The sequence below is a fragment of the Lemur catta genome, chromosome 2 (genome assembly GCF_020740605.2).
Source record: "Lemur catta isolate mLemCat1 chromosome 2, mLemCat1.pri, whole genome shotgun sequence".
NCBI lineage: Eukaryota > Metazoa > Chordata > Mammalia > Primates > Lemuridae > Lemur > Lemur catta.
The window spans coordinates 124546705-124563238 of record NC_059129.1 but is presented as its reverse complement, the minus strand read 5'-3'; the positions used below and the strand labels follow the sequence as shown (position 1 = coordinate 124563238).

General features: G+C 44.9%; 1 protein-coding gene across 1 annotated transcript in view; it reads right to left on the bottom strand.

Annotated features, from left to right (window-relative positions):
* The window catches only part of ARFGEF3 (ARFGEF family member 3), a 134356-nt gene extending 119670 nt beyond the window's left edge, over positions 1–14686 (bottom strand). Inside the window, exons 1-2 of the mRNA XM_045544450.1 lie at positions 14525–14686; positions 6803–6854 (exon numbers count right to left, since the gene is read on the bottom strand). Coding sequence (XP_045400406.1) covers positions 6803–6854; positions 14525–14609 — 137 coding nt within the window. The 5' untranslated portion in view covers positions 14610–14686. The remainder of the gene's footprint in view (positions 1–6802; positions 6855–14524) is intronic.
* Between the last annotated feature and the right edge of the window lie 1848 nt (positions 14687–16534).

Here is a 16534-nt window from a genome sequence, read left to right as displayed (position 1 = left end):
GAAAACAGTCTGTAGAACCCTGGGGAGGCAGAACAAAGCTTGACTTGGCACGTGGGAGGCCTCGTCGGCTGTGAGACATTCCCGACAGGATGGGAGTGCAGGATGGGACCTAGGATGAGGTGCGCCTCTCCTCATTGGCCTTAGGCACAAAATTTAAGAGAGCACTAAAAACTCAGTAACTAAGAGAAATAACATTTTAATGCCATTTAAGAAAATCAAAATTATTAAAACAAAAAAATCTATGATGAACAAAATATGAAATATTTCAATAAAGGCAAGATCCAACCCTGTACTTGCACAACTCAGCCTCACTCGCCTCACCCTGGTCCCAGCCCTGGGGGAGTGACCCTGGTTTGGAAACCTGGACAGGGAAGATGGAGTTGTATATCAGAGAGCCAGCCAGCTCCGCCATGACATCCAGTGGCAGAGGTCTAAGGTCTCTGGGCCTTGGCATGGGGTAAAAAGCCCCCTCCTTGCAGATTTATATAGAGCTATGTTAGGGCATCCAGACCCACAGCTACCAGAATTTGGAGTTTTGAATGCACTGGCGAGGGCAGAGGGCTGGGCATTCTAGCCCACACGCTGGCAGAGGGACTGAGCACTCCCAGCCCAGGTTCGGAGGCAGAAGAGCATTGCAGGTATCCACTGCACACGGAGGAGTGTTCCCTAGGAATGGGCCAGCAGGGCAAGAGTGATCTGGAAGAAGTAGTGACTGCAAACAGCAATGGTACTGAAAGGTCCACAGTAGAGGCATAAGCCCTTTTGCTTTTAATAAACAGGGTTGGAAAAAGTATAAGCTCTTCAACTTTTCAGAGAAAAAAATGATTAGGCAGATATAGGTACCAGCATAACAGAGCCATCACAGGACTGTGGGATGTGCAGGAAGATGGGTGATACAATGGCTTGCAAGAAAGTTAAACATTATAGAAGTTGTGGCACCTCAAGGCAGATTTAAGCCAGGTGCTCCCTGCCAGATAAGGCTGGCAATAGCCTCATAGAACACAGCCATCAGGCCTAGAAGTTCAAAACAAAAACCACAACACCCTAAAAGTTCCATAAAATGACCAGGTTATTTTGGTTCTATCACTTGATTCCCAAAGCCACAGAGAAAAAGCAGGCAGGTATGGGGGTGAGAAGGTAAAGTAGACAGAGGGCTGATGGAGAAAGAAAGCAGTGAATGTTACCAACTACTGCTACGGTCTGAAGGCTTGTATCCCATATGTTGAAATCCTAACCCCCAAGGTGATGGTACTAGAAGGTAAGGCCTTTGGCAAGGAGATCAGGTCATGAGGGTGGAGTCTTTATGAGTGGGATTAGTGCCTTTATAAAGAGGCCTGGAGGAGCTTGTTTGCCTCTTCTATCATGTGAGGACGCAGGGAGAAGTCTGTGACTCAGAAAAAGGCCCTCGCCAGAACCTGACCATGCTGGCACCCTGATGTTGGACTTCCCAGCCTTCAGAACTCTAAGATATAAATTTCTGTTGATTAAAAGCTACTTAGTCTATGGTCTTTGTTGTAGCAGCCTGACCACACTAAGACAGCTCCTAATGGTTCTTGATCAGTAGCTTCCAAGTCTTATTTATCATTTGGTTGAAAAGCCAAGTGGCTAACCATGATGGAGTGAGTCCAGGACTATGAGAGGCAATTTGATTTGGTCAGAGGTATTTCACCAAGTCTGTCACTGTTAGGGAACATCCTGAGTTGACAAGGACATGTGGATGGTAACCCTAATCTAAGGGACAGCCTGAGCTACTGATGCTCTCTTGAGTGTGGGGATACCGCCAGTAGCCCACTAATTCATACGTTTATTCAGCCCTGCAAAGACACATGTAAGAAGAGACCTTGAAGTTTAAGAAGAGGGAAAAGAGCAGCACAGACCACAAGGGTGCAGGCTCCCCGTGCGGGAAGATAGGGACCCTTAAATCTCACCCCCAAAATCAACAGCAGGGCAGGAAGGGCAGGAAGGTGGAAAGATTTTCACATGACTGTCAACTAACAAATTGAGAAAATATCCCATAGGACTGATTCCCTGGGCCTTCCCCCATCCCTGACATTGAATCCTAATGGGCACTTGGCATGAATTCCTATCCCTGTCGCTCACCACAGCAAGGAGAGTGAAGATTTGCTCAGGGAAAGGGCCTTGGGCACAAATAAGCAATGTCTACTCCCATGCCTTAATTCCATCTGAAATATTTTATCATGAGTAGCTCTTAGAATGCCCTATGCATAACTGTATCCAGTCACCAATCACTTAATCATTCATGTGACATTTAAACTTAGTTTTATACAAGAAGTCTTTAGAGCAATCAATGACAAAAGGAAAAAAGGAAAGATAATACAACATAGATTTCTCAGGGGTTCAATTTCAACATGTCTTTCGAGGGCTCTTCTGATTTGAGCTACCATTACTAATGTACACAATTGATCAAAACAATAGCATTAATTATTTACCAGAATGGTAATACATTTAACATGAAAGAAATAAATGGAAAAATAGGAAAAAGAGCACAGCAAAAGTATTCAAGATTTTGAATGATCCCCATACTCCTTTCCAAAACAGATAATAATAAAAAAAAATCTACAAATAATCACTTCCAGGTGCTGTGTAACAGAAATAAAAACTAAATCTGAATATAAAATCAGGAGAATGCAAGAGAAAATTTATAAACTTGGTTTCTTTCCCACATATTAAATATAAGAATGGAAGAAAAATAATTAACATATACAAATTCTCTCTCATGAGCAGACAAATATTTACAGTGCCTAGATTTTTTTGAGCAAATACTCAAATAGAAGGATGCCATGTTAAACATAAGAACTGCACAGAGTCAGTGTTCTCTGGGTTTCGAGTGCCTGGAAGATCAATCGAAGGATTAAAGGAGGACTGGTTCACAACGCAGGGGGAAGAGCCCATTACTGCACATCTCATTGTCTCACTTCCCTATTAGCGACATGAAACAGTAAATCAGACTGTTATTGATTCAATAGCTCCTTTTTGCTCCAATTATGGCTTCTTCCCATATCTTTGAAGAGGATTTGAGAGGCTCCCCACTATTGTGAATCACAGCCAAACTGGAAACCCCTTCCTTATATGCATAAAAGTCTACAATAAATTCACATTTGCTACCACATAACAGTGTTTTCCCATTTTGTATATCTTCATTCTCCTTCAGAAGAAAAAAACCTTTGAGTGCAAGGTTCACATCTGCTGTCTCGTTTATGTGGTTCAGTTCCCTGTACAAGAATGCTTGATAGATCTCATTGTGCACCTGAAATACAATAATGCCCATTCTTTTGAATACAAGGATGATGTCACCAGCTGTTTATCATTAGGATAAACACTCGGAATTGTGTTCCTAATAATGGTGAAGATATGTAAAGACACATGCATATATATTCATTCATAGTCTCGAATCTGGCACCCCTCCCAAAAATTTTGTAAATACCTCCTATGGGTGCACAAGACAGTTAGCTGGGTCTGGGGGAAAGCTAAAGATCATTGAATAAAGTAAAACCAAATGGCTAACAAGGGGAACAAACGCATGTCCTCAGCCACCTGTTAAGACCATAGTCTTTCCAGCTCATCTGGCCACACCCATACACACACACACACACACACACACACACCAAGAGTTGGAAAATACCAGCTGCCTTTTGATGAATATTCCCAACCAGTGGACAAGGAACTTCTTCCAGAGTCATTACTACCTAGTTGCCCCTCACATGGAAGGTGGACCTTTTATCACAAACCCAGAACAGAAAGCCTCATGTTAGGTTAAAGAACAATTTGGAGTGGTAAACAACCTTTAGAGCAGAGTTGATCAAGCTTTTTTGCTTGTCCAGTCACTAAGAAAATTTTAAAATTCTGTTTTTCACAAATTGTAAGTTAGCATTTAAATTTTTCATCATAATTTTAATTAATTGCAAAGGCTGCAATTCTAGCATATTGGAATTACTAAAATTTTTAATTAAAACATATCACTCTTTAAATGTATCTCATGAATACCACAGCAATTTGAAAATCACCTTCATCCGTCAAAAATACATAAACTCTTCTTGAACAGGAAAAATGCTGCATTATTCTCTTTTCTCCTTGAATTCGTATTTCCAATCCCACTTTCCCCAAAGAATTTTCTCTCAATATAATATGCTTTAATGCTTGAAAGGCTTTTATTAATCTCCCTATTATACTTCTCTGTAACAAAGTATGTATAATTTTTTTAAATATTCCTTTTAAAAAGGCTACAAGGCTTAAAAGTGTTTAATTTTCTTACAGTTTAAGCTGTCATTATGAATGCACACAACTGATCCAAAGAACATTAATATTTATCAAAATGTTAAAATGGTTAACATGGAAAATACAATTTTACTAAATATACAATTTTAAAGAAATGGATGGGGCTTATTTTTCCCCCAATTAGTTCATATAGCTATGGATGAGTATTACTTATTGCTATAATAAGGCAGGGTCTAGTATCAATTCCGTATCTTTTTTACTTTTATAGATTTAAGCAGTAAGAAACCTTGTTTACATAAATAATAAGGGAATGAAGGAGACTTATCATCAAAAAACTTTTTGTCCATTATTTTATAACTAGGTTAGGTCCTTCTTCAGTTTTGCTGAAAGCCAAGAAGTCAGAACTATCTAACTTGCAAAAAGATGTGTTTCCTGATTCTTAGAATCACTCCCCTTACCAACATGTACACTAATATTTTCATAGTGCTTTGTAGGTGGGAAAAGAGTTTTGTAGCCTAGGACAACACACCACAGTAAGATGCAGGATGGGTCACAGCTGTGGTTTTCAGGTGTCAAGTGGGAGGAGAATGACAGTAAAAGGTGAGATGGAAAAGGAGATGTGGCAAAGTCAGTCTTCAAGCAAATCAGTTTTTAAAAGGAAGACTTAAAGAAGTTGGGGACAGGAAATCAACTCCCTTAAATTATCCATGCCTTCATAGCTCTTAGAAAGTCTTCACATTTGCCTGGCGCGGTGGCTCACACCTATAATCCTAGCACTCTGGGAGGCCAAGGCGGGAGGATTGCTTGAGATCAGGAGTTTGAGACCAGCCTGAGCAAGAACGAGACCCCCATCTCTACAAAAAATGGAAAAATTGGCCAGGCATGGTGGCATGCACCTATAGTCCCAGCTACTTGGGAGGCTGAGGCAGGAGGATCACTTGAGCCCAAAAGTTTGAGGCTGTAGTGAGCTATGATGATGCCACTGCACTCTAGCCCAGGTGACAGAGTGAGATTCTGTCCCCCTTCCCCCCAAAAAAAAGAAAGAAAAGAAAGTCTTTACATCCTCCCATGGGCTGAATATCCCAACTGGAACACCTCTCCACTAGACAAATACGTTGTCAGACATTCTGTCCATGTATAAACTTTATATACACAAAAGTGCACTCAGTTTAATTAACACATAAATTCCCTTATAACACATAAGCCTGGTAGCAGCTACTATAGGAGAAGTAATGGATTTTTTTAAAAAGATAGAAACATAATTCTTGTTCAATCTACTGGAAAACAGAAAAAATACCTAATATATCATAGTGTCCTAACAATGTAGAAACCATACTCAACAAGGGGCTGGAAGGTCCATTTTTTTTATAATCTCAAGGAAGAGAACCTAGAAACAGTCCAAATGTTTAATAATAGGAAAGCCACTAAGTAAAATAAGCTACAGCCATATAATGGAAGCATATGCAATATTTTAATTTGAAGAACATATAATAGCATTAGAAAATATTATTCATATGGTATTGGAAAAAAAGCAAGCAGGGAACAAGGTTGTAAATAAATTTCATATTAACTTATAAAAATATATGTATGTGGAAAAAAGACTGTTAAGAGAATCTATTAAACTGTTTTCAGTGGTTATCCTTAGGTGGTGTAATTATGGACAACTTTTTTTGTTCTTTTGTTCTTTCCAAATGTTCCACAAAGGGCATGTATTTCTCTCCCAATGAGGGGAGATAAAGGTGTAGGGGGAGGAGAAGAAGGCGGGGAAATTGGTTCACTGTCTCAGGGCTGTCGCATGTGGCTGCAGAGTTTGCACCCAGCCAGGGTCCCCAGTGAGAGCTTAAATCCACCCCACCTAGCGTAGGGCTGCATCTCCCCCTCCAGGAAGGGGGTACAATTTTCTAATTCACAGCGAAAGATACTGTCCACTATCTACTTGTTCAACTCTCTCCTTGACCAGTTTGAACCTTTTTACCACTGACTTCGACGGCTGGTTCCTTTGGATCACTGACTTCACTCACACCACAGAGGTAGAGCTAATGCAATCAGGTTCCCATCATGCTAATCTCAAGAAATATCCCAGCTCATGGATGCAAAAAAAGGCATCAGTCAGCGAGTAAAATGCTATGGTTTGAAGATGTCCCCCAAAAGCATGTTTTGGAAACTTATTCCCCAATGCCACATGTTGGGAAGTGGTGCTTTGGTGATTTGGGCTCTGCCCTCATAAATGGATTGATGCTGTTATCGTGGGAGTAGGTTTGTTATAAAAATGTGAGTTTGGTCCCCTTTTCTTCTCTCTGTCTTGCCCTCTTGTTGCCTTTCGCCATGGGATGACAGGGCAAGAAGTCTCTTGCTAGATGTAGACCCTCGATCTTAGATTTTCCAGTTTCCAGAACCAGGAGCCAATAAATTTCTGTTCATTATAAATTGCCCAATCTGTGGTATTCTGTTATAGCAACACAAACGGACTCAGACATGCTGTAAACCAATGAGGTTATCTGGGTCTTCAAGAAAACACAGCGGGTAACTTTGACTTCTGCTATGTTGCATAAGTTCCGTCTCTTACCTCAGCAAGTGTGGCGGGATCTTGACAATAGTATCCAGACCACCCAGGGTTTCTGCAAATGGAAAATTACAAAGTTAAAAATAAGTATTTAAAGACCAAGAATAGGCCGGGCGTGGTGGCTTATGCCTGTAATCCTAGCACTCTGAGAGGCCGAGGTGGGAGGATCGCTTGAGGTCAGGAGTTCGAGACCAGCCTGAGCAAGAGCAAGACCCCATCTCTCCTAAAAATAGAAAGAAATTATATGGACAGCTAAAAATATATATACATATATATATGTATATATATATACATATATATATGTATATATAAATAAATTAACCGGGCATGGTGGCACATGCCTGTAGTCCCAGCTACTTGGGAGGATGAGGCAGTAGGATCACTTAAGCCCAGGAGTTTGAGGTTGTTGTGAGCTAGGCTGACGCCACGACACTCTAGCCCGGGCAACAGAGTGAGATTCTGTCTCAAAAAAAAAAAATGAAAAATAAAAAAATAAAGACCAAGAATATACATTGTACATGAATTTTACTGTTAGTTTCTTCTTTCTCTGGGGATTTCTCTAATTATAAATTAGTCAATTCTCAATTATCTGCAAGCAAGTCCTTCATATTTTAAAATCCTTTTCCCTCAAAAGCCCCGAAGACTTCCCTGGACCTTGCCTCACTATCACAGATGGGAGAGTTAAAAATTGGGACACATTTCCCTATAGAGACAAAGAACAAATAGTTAAATTCCTATCTTGAACCAGAATGCCAAATTCATCTAGTTACAACTGGCAAGATACTAAATTCTTGCAATAAAAATAGAAAAAGAAAAGCTATTTCTTTGAAAATATCCTTAAACAATACCTCATACTTGTGAAAGACTTTTGAGTTCACAAAACACATATGGTATTCTCACACAGATGTATGACATGGTAGATTAAATTTTTTAAAAAATCACACTATAGTCAGAGATACTGATTGGGAATCCCACTCGCAAATCTCATTCAACCTGGATGTCCAATACTTTCCCACTGTTTGTGGATTATTCACACCATCACTGCCTCCAATTGCAGAGATAATGAAAAGCTCATTAGTCTCTTCCTCAAACACTTTTATTTCAATCTTTCCAACTTGCATCCAGTTTTTCAGCTCAAATTGTGTGGACTCCTCTTTTAGAGTCAACAAACCATGTCAGTTTGAATTATTTTCACTGGGGAAAGAGAAACATCTCTTCTACCCTTGCTCAGAGATCAGAGGAAATAAGACATCAAATGCATCCCTGAGACTCAGGACTAAGATCAGGCCAACGTGGGATAGGATCTGGGCCTGTTGTGGTCAATGGGACAAAACAGTGGATTTAAGAAAGACAATTAATCAGCAAAACAAAAAGATGAGCTCAGCAGGGCCCATGGTGACAACACCAAGGGAGGAGGTTGAAGGACTGAGGTCAGTGCATAAGGATGGGAGAGGATGACAAGAAAAGGAAGTCCTGAGATGCAGGTGCAGGGAACAGCTCACTGGCCACACAGGCCAGCATGGCCCAGCAGTTGTCATGGCAGGGGCCAGAGCCCAGGACGAGCTGATGCTGCCCCCCAAATCAGTGTAGTGTTCCTCACCACACAGAGGGTTAGATCCAATTCAGGACGTGTAACAGTGCCCAGCTCTACAAATGCTACGAGTGAGCTAGAAGACAGGAAAGAGAGAAAGAGCAGTCACAAAGTGGCCATGAATAACCCACACCTCTGGGAGTGGCAGTGAGACTGGCCAGCAGGGGACGGGAAAAGAGTGGAACTCAAGGCACAGAGTAGAGTAGGGGCAAGGAGAGCAAGGCTGCAGCTTTGCTGTAATCGCCCACAACACAAGGGTAACTGGGGAGAGAACCAGGCTCTGTTCCCAGCTCCACGCCAGCTTGTGATACTGGGGGATGCAGGCACGTCACTTACCCTCATCTTTAAAAAGAGGACAATGACACTTGCCTCATGGGATTCGTGTGAGGAGCTGGTGCAATAATGATCATAAAGAGCCTGACACGGTCCTTAGATGTCTCCCTTCCTTGACTTGCTGACTAAACATTAGGCCAGGTACTGGGCTAGGGACCCAATCGTGAGGACAGACATGGTCTGGGAATTCGTGGAGTGTACGCTCTCATCTCAAACTGTGATAAATGCCATGAAGGTAAACACAGGGAATTAGGCAGAGGTGGAACAGGAGACCCTACTGCAGACGGTGGGGTGGGGACTTCCTGCAGGGTGTCATGAGACTGAAATTGACTATGCAAATTAGGGAAAGGGGGCATTCCAAGTATAATAGAGGGAATAAGAAGTTTGAAATGCATGGAAAATCCCAACCACCTTCCCCTGTTCCATGCTGCCACTGGCTCCAGCCTCCTTGCTCTTTCCAGACGTCGTCAGACATTTTCCCACCTAGGAGCCGTCCTTTTGGTAAAGCTTTCCCTGAACACCCCATTGAAATTACCACCCCCCCTTTCCCTCCAGGTACCTCCTGTTTCCCTTCACTGTTTTATGTTTTCCCTTACCTCTTAACACTACCTGGGTTGTCATGTATGTTTTATTTATTTCCTGGATCATTGGCTGTCATCCCTCTCTGATTCTGTAAACTCCATGAACACAGGACAGGATCTCTTTACCTGTTTTGCTCACTGTGGCATCCCCAACATCAGGAACAGTACCTGGCTCGTAAGAGGTGCTCACTGAATATTTGCTGAATTAATGAAGTAAGAGGGAGCACAGTGTATTTGGGTTACTGGAAGTAGGTCAGTGTGGCTGAAACTCAAAGAGCCAGGGGTCAGGGGCTCAGGCCCAGGCTTCGAAGCAGGCAGGAGCCAGGCCAGGCAGGGATTGACAGAACTCATTAGTGACTCTGGGTTTCATCCTAATGGGATGCCATTCAGGGTCTTAACATGGCACGTCCTGATAAGATTCGGGTTTCCAAGGTGACACTGCTTAGAAACAGTTTAAGAAGGACCAGAGTAGGCAAGGAAGGAGCTGTCAGGAGGGAGCTGCAGCAGTCCTGGTGAAAGGGGAAGGCGGTTTAGACTGGAGAGCTGGCCATAGAGGCAGAGAGGAGTAGACAGGCTTGAGATGCACCCAGGAGATAAAAATGAGCAGAACTTGGGTGACAGAACAGGTATGATGGCAAATTAAGAAATGTGCCAAGGATGACTCTAGCTTTCAGGTTTATGCAACAGGACAGGCGCTGGTATCAACTGATCATTTATTAAATAGAAACACCAGGGGTGACTGAGGTCTGGGGATAAGCTGGGAATGGGGAAGAGCACACGGTCACTTTGGGCCTTGTAAGTGGGGTGCCTTGGAGCCATTCAAGCAGAGATGTTGAGTAGGTGGCTACACTTGGGATTTGGGTGTCAGAGCACAGGTGTGGGTTTGTGATATAGCTGTGGGTATCACACTCTCAGAAACTGAGCTGAAGCTGTGGGTGTGTGTGTTCAACTCTAGAAGGCATGGGAGTAAGAGATAGCGCTCAGGGCTAATCCTTGAGGAACTCAAACATGTAAGGCTGGAGAGAGGAGATGCAGCTGGCGAAGGAAACAGGATGAAATCGATAGGATGCGGTCACAGAGACCAAGGTAAGGCAGGCACAGCTTCCCCACCTGTGGGTGGGAGAGAGAACAGCCCGCTAGCTGGATGGCTGTGCGCCTTATTATCCTTCACTGCAAGTTGGTGGCATGATGGGGTGAAAGGCAGATGGGAGTGAGATGAAGAGTTAGCAGAAAGTGAGGACAGGGACACAATCCCTATGGACACTTTTTAAGAAGTCTGGCTATGAAGGCAACAGAACCTGTGGCTGGAAGGAAAAGCAGGCAGGTAGATAGAGAGACAGGTGCTGGCTGGATGGGTAAGCCTTCTTCCTCCACTTGGCATTCCTGCCTCTAGTTTTCTCTCTCCTCTCCTCCTTTTTCCATGCCCATTCCACGTAGTCCCCTGATATATGTAAAATACTAAAAGTTCCAGTTCTCCTGTTCTGCCACTGTATTTTATCCTCCACACCCCAGCTCACAAGCCTTCAGCACTGCCAGTTCCTGAGGACAACACCACTATTTTGGGCTCTCCCCAAGCTGTCCCTTCAACCTACTCATTCTTTTCTACACCTCAGTGAGACCATTCCTCACCAGCAAAAAATGTCCAGACAGCACCAAATAAAGAGAAGATAAATACATACATGCCTCGCTAGTTACTCTGTAGTCATTAAGAACACTGATTGTCAGAGAAGAGTTATGACAAGGCAGACCAAGAAGAAAATGCTAAAGTTAAAAATGCTTTAAAGAAAAAAATATGACAAAGTATAAGAAAATGCTAAAGTTAAAAAACAAGTGACAATATGCCACATGTGGTATGACCCTTTGCAAAAAGGAAAGACTCCCAAAATGTCAACAGTATTATCTGAGTGGGGAGATTACAAGTAATTTGTATTTTTTTTACAAGTGTTCTACTATTTTTCAAAATTCTAAAATGAACATATATAATGCTTATAAATAGAAAAAAATGAGCATTATTTAAATCCCAAACAAGTCACTGAAGTATTGATTTATTTATTGAACATCTGCCTCAAGCCATAGGTGAAGAAGCCACTGAAGAAGTATAATGCACAGTGCCTGTGCTCAAGGAGCTCACTACACTGTTGCTACACATTATTCTGATGGATCAGCACCTGCTCCCCTGCCTTCTGAAGCAACACCCTAATTCTGCTTTGAGGAAACCATCTTTCCCTGACTCCAGATTTCAACAGTACTTGTAGCGTAGGCCCAAGCCAGTTAGCCCACTCCATTCTCTGGCTGGAGGTCTGGTTCTGGGATATTCACATGACACATCAGGACAAAGAGAGAACAAGTGAAACCAGGGATCAGGCAGGAGTGGCTGGAAAAGCTCCACTCTCTTGAGATGGTCTAAAGGTGAAGATGAACCCTCTCACCTGTGATGGTTTAAGTGGGAGATGACCCCCTTTTCTTGAAATGGACTTAGTGTGGAGACAATCCCTCTGTCCTGGGATGGTCTAAGTGCATTGTTGTCTCTTTCTCATGAGACGGTCTAAGTGTAGTAATTCATGAGCCCAAAACTGTGGAGACCCATGCAAAGCATGGCAGTCAAACCACAAAGAGCGGGACAAGATCCTTGAAACAGTATAAAATCCCCGAATCAAACTGACCCTACAGCTATTCTTCTATGGGATATTTTAGCTAATGGTGCAAATAAATTCTGTTTTATATAAGTCAGCTTTAACTAGTTTTTTTGAGCTCTTGCACCCAAAATATTTATCAATTATCCTGCATCTAAGAGACTAGGTATGCACACAATCAACTATAATCCAAAGTAGTAGGTGCTCAAAGAGAGTCATGAGGCACCCAGCACTCTGCACCCAGAGGAGCAACTGATTTACTGCGATGCTCAGGGAATGCTTCCTACATAAGCTGGGCCGTGGGGAGTGTGGAAAGGAAACTCCTGGCAGAAAGATAAGCATGAGCAAAGGCAGAGAGGGAAGTATGCTGGGCATACCATGTCCAAGAAAGTGCCACAGCTGACTGCCACTAGATCACTGAGCTCTTGGTAGAAGAGTGACAAGAACAGAGGCTGGGGCTAGATTCTGAAGAGTGGTCTAAGAAATTTACACTTTAATGTATAAAGAAATTATGAGGGTTGAGGAGTGACAAGTGTTTTATAATCAAAACATGGATGGGCAATGGAAAATGGACCAGGGAGGGAAAGACAAGAGGAAACCGTATCTCCATGCCTTTGTTCATGCTCCCTTCTGCCTCCAGGGTGCCCTTCTAACAAACTCCTTATATGGAGCATTTTATTCATCCTTATATCTCACTGCTCAGTACAGGGAGGTCTTAATAAATATTTGCTAAATAAATACGTGAAGGAAAGCAAGAACCTACAGCCTCCCCATTCTTCAAGTGAATACTTCAAAAGCCCCACCAACTCACACCAATTCCCCCCACACAAACACACACACAACCCTGACCCCACATTCATTCCTTCTTCTTTGACCTGTATTCCTGGTTTGCTCATTCCAATCTACATAATGAATGCCCTGCACTACTATTCAACTATTTCATGTACTTATGTCTCCTCTTGCTAATTACAGAACAATCACTGGGAAAGGAACCACATCTTCTCTTAAAGTCAGGCTGGACTCCAGGCTTGACTTGAATAAATAATCTACCTTACTTAGCTCTCAGCTTCCCTGGTGGTTTTAAGGACCGAAACTCAGTAAGGTTGTACTTTAACAAGATGTTGAATATCAAAATTCAAGCTTATTAAAAATACTAGGTTACTTTCCTCCTCCTTGTTTATCTAAATCTGCTTAATTTACAGCCAAATAATAATGAATACTAGGAATGGCATGTTTAGAGCACAGTTGAGCCTTGCTTTATCATGTTACCCAGCCATCTGTGACCCTTCATTAGAGGCATTTGGGAATCTTGCTCTGAATCACTCTGCTGAATGACAATGGGGTAATGCAAAAATAGTACTGTGGCTTTAAGAGCCTTGCTGCTCTCTAAGATATCTGGTCCATTTTTCTATAACAGTAAGCTAAAATGGTCAAGTGCTGGTTCTATCTACAAGACAAACTTCCTAAGACAATATTCTAGACAATTTTGTGATGATATGCACAGGTAAAAACAATGATGCTGCTATAATTATCTGTACACATACCCAAACATATGTGAATTCGGAGCTTCTAAATATTAACACAGTCACCTAAAAACACTCTCAGAATTCCACATTTAGTTGAAAGCCTGCTAACGGCACGTCTCTATCTCAGGCTGCATCACAGCACAGTGTCGAGACAAACACTTATTGTCTTTGGTTGCAAGGGAAAGAGATTCAATTTTATTTTTCAGCTGAGTGGTGGCTGAGGAATCACATCAGGCTCCAGCAAGGCAAGGGGCCCGCAGAGCTGTTCTGGTTTCTTCTCGGCCTTTCCTTTTCTGAAAGCATCACTATCACCCAAAGTATGCTTCTGATCTCTTTGCGCTCCTATCCTGACAATTTGATTGCCCAAATTCTTGCCCAATTGAAACGTCTTTCTGTTTTTTCCTCTGTTGAGTTCTGCAACCTGAGTCTGACGGGAAACACAAATTTGCTACCTGGAACTTATTTCAGTGCTAGTGCAGGTCACAAATCTCAAATCCCACCTGTGTGAGGGGCAGACCACAACAGAGTTGCATTGGTAACACAATCCCGCCTGTATGTCATTTTTCATGTACAATCATCATGAAAGGTAATACTTGGCAGGCTGGCCTCTATCAGGAAAATCAAATTAAACAAGCCATTCCTTCCTGGTTCCACTCGCCAATGATTCGACATCGGGGCTGTTGGTTTAACTTCGCTCTTCCCCACAGGCGCTTCGGAATCAGGCCCCGGGATTCGCACGGCTCCGGGTCCTGTCTAACTCGGCGATGGGTGACCATCGTCCACGGCGCTGGGGACCGGGAGGAGGGGACCGCCGGCGGGGGGGACAGTGGTTCCCCGGTGAGGTTTGGGAGAAGATAAAGAGAGACCAGAGGGGAAGGGGCTGGATGTCCACGCCCGAGCCAAGATTCTCATCTCCCACGTCAATTTCCTGGGGCAACTCTCGCAGTTGCGCGCACGGCACCCTCCACCCGCGCTCGGCGAAACCCCCCGCTCGCACGGGGGCCCTGTCGGCCCCGGCCGCGCGGCCCTCCCGCCGCCGCCAGCAGGTGCCCGGCGCTTACCCAGGGCCCAGGTGCAGCTCTCCTTGATGGCTTTGTACTTGCTCCCGGACGCTTCCTTCTGCAGCTTCCTCAAAATCTCTTCCATCTTGACCTCCCCGGCGCCGGGCCGCCGACAGGCAGAGGAGCGCGCGCCAGCGGGCCGGGGACGCCGCCGCTGCCTGGCCCCGGGCGCCTAGGCGGCCACTGCGCTCGCCCCCATGCCGCCCCGGCGCGGCTGCTGATGAATCACGCCCGCTCCATGCCGCGGCCACGTCAGTCCCGCCGCCCCGCCCCGGCGCCCCGCCCGCCCGCCCGCCGGGTCAGGTGCGCTCCGCGCGCTGGCGGCGGCGGCGGTGTCGCGAGCGGCGGGTTGGGGCCGGGGCAGGAGGCCGCGGCGCTGACCCGGCCGCCGAGGTAGGCCCGGGGCACCGAGGCTTCACGGAACGGCGAGGCGGATGTCCGGAGCTGGCTTGCCGGCCGGGAGGGGGTCAGCCGGCGGGTTGGGGCCTCGTCGCTGTCCCCCAGCCCCTGGGCAGACGGTCGCCGCGGGAGGAGTCGGGGCGACCCAGCGTGGACCACGGAACCCCCAGGCGGTGCCGGCTCCTCGCCCGCTGCATCCCGTCGTCCGCCCGCGAACCAGAAAATTCCTGCATTCACTAGTGAACAGCTCTTTGGGCCACTCCCTGTGCCAGGCTCCAGCGATACAGCATTGCATGCACTGTGACCCTGCCTGCAGGGAGCTTGCACTCAAGCACTCAGCAGGGGTGTGTGTGTGTGTGTGTGTGTGTGTGTGTGTGCGTGGTGGTAGGACTTAATATCCCCACTATACGAACAAGCAAACCAGGCCCAGAGAGGCTATTTCCCAAGCCCACAAGACTTGATCTCCAAACACGCCCTGAATCCAAAGCCCTTTAATAAAACATCTCTCTCCCCTTCCTTTCTTTGTGCTGAATTGTTTTCCTCTAAAAAAAAGGGGGTCGCACAGGGGCCAACGCAGCAGAAGGCTCCTAACTGACGGAGGTGGAGGGGGGAAGGACAGCAAAGCTCCCCCGACCTTGGCTCGCCTCCTGGGCTGAACCTGGGAGGCCGATGCAGGTGGCTGGTGGGGAAGGCAGTGCCAGTCAGGGCCTCAAATCTTGAAAGAGCACCCTGTGTTTCGTCCACTGATGGAGGCCCTGGGGTGGCTGTTGGAGGAAAGCAGGAGAGGAAAGCAGTGGCCTTGTCGTGAAAGCTGTGACTGGGAGACCAGAAAAGCCGGTGTGCTTGTCTTTAAAATGTAACTGTAGTGTAGTGAGGTCCGATTGGTCTGCAGAGGAGCAGACTGGCAGCTGGGAGAACAAGGTTCTGCTGGAGTCTACCAATAAATTAGGGCAGTGGTGGGTGGGAAGGGCATAGACGAAAACATATCAAGAGATATTTAAGGAGCTGAAGCAATAGGATTTAATGACTGAAAGGGGAGGGGTGGTAGTATATGGGATGGCTTCCAGGTTTCTTGCTGAGGAAATTAGGAGGATGGTGGTCCCATTCTTTAAGCCAAAGAAGGGGAGAAGAGAAGGGTTTAGAATACAGGGACTATATGAGTTCAGTTTTGAACATGTTCAGGTTGCAATAACAATGAGATACCTGTAGGGTGTTTTATTTACTGGCACGAACTCAGGATAGATCTTTCAAATGAGGATTTGAAAGCCATTAAGTACAGAGAATTGTTGCTGCCTAGGGTTTGGCAAAGGTTGCTGCAAGATGCCAGAGAGAGAGTCGAGGGATCCCTGACCCTCAAAGAATGGGTGAAGGAGCAAGTGCCCATGGAGGAGGCTGAGGAAGAGCTGTCAGAAATCCGGTGTGGGAGGACAGCCAGGAAAGAGAGTGCATTCGGAGGATGTCCAAAGATGGGGGATGTTAGACTGCTGCTGCTGCTTAAGACTTCTTGGTATTCAGGAAGCAAAACTTGCAAAGTCCCAGCCCCCAAGAAACTTTCTACCCACTATCCACACAACCAATGAGGCAAGCCATCATTTAAAGAAAGGTTTGCGG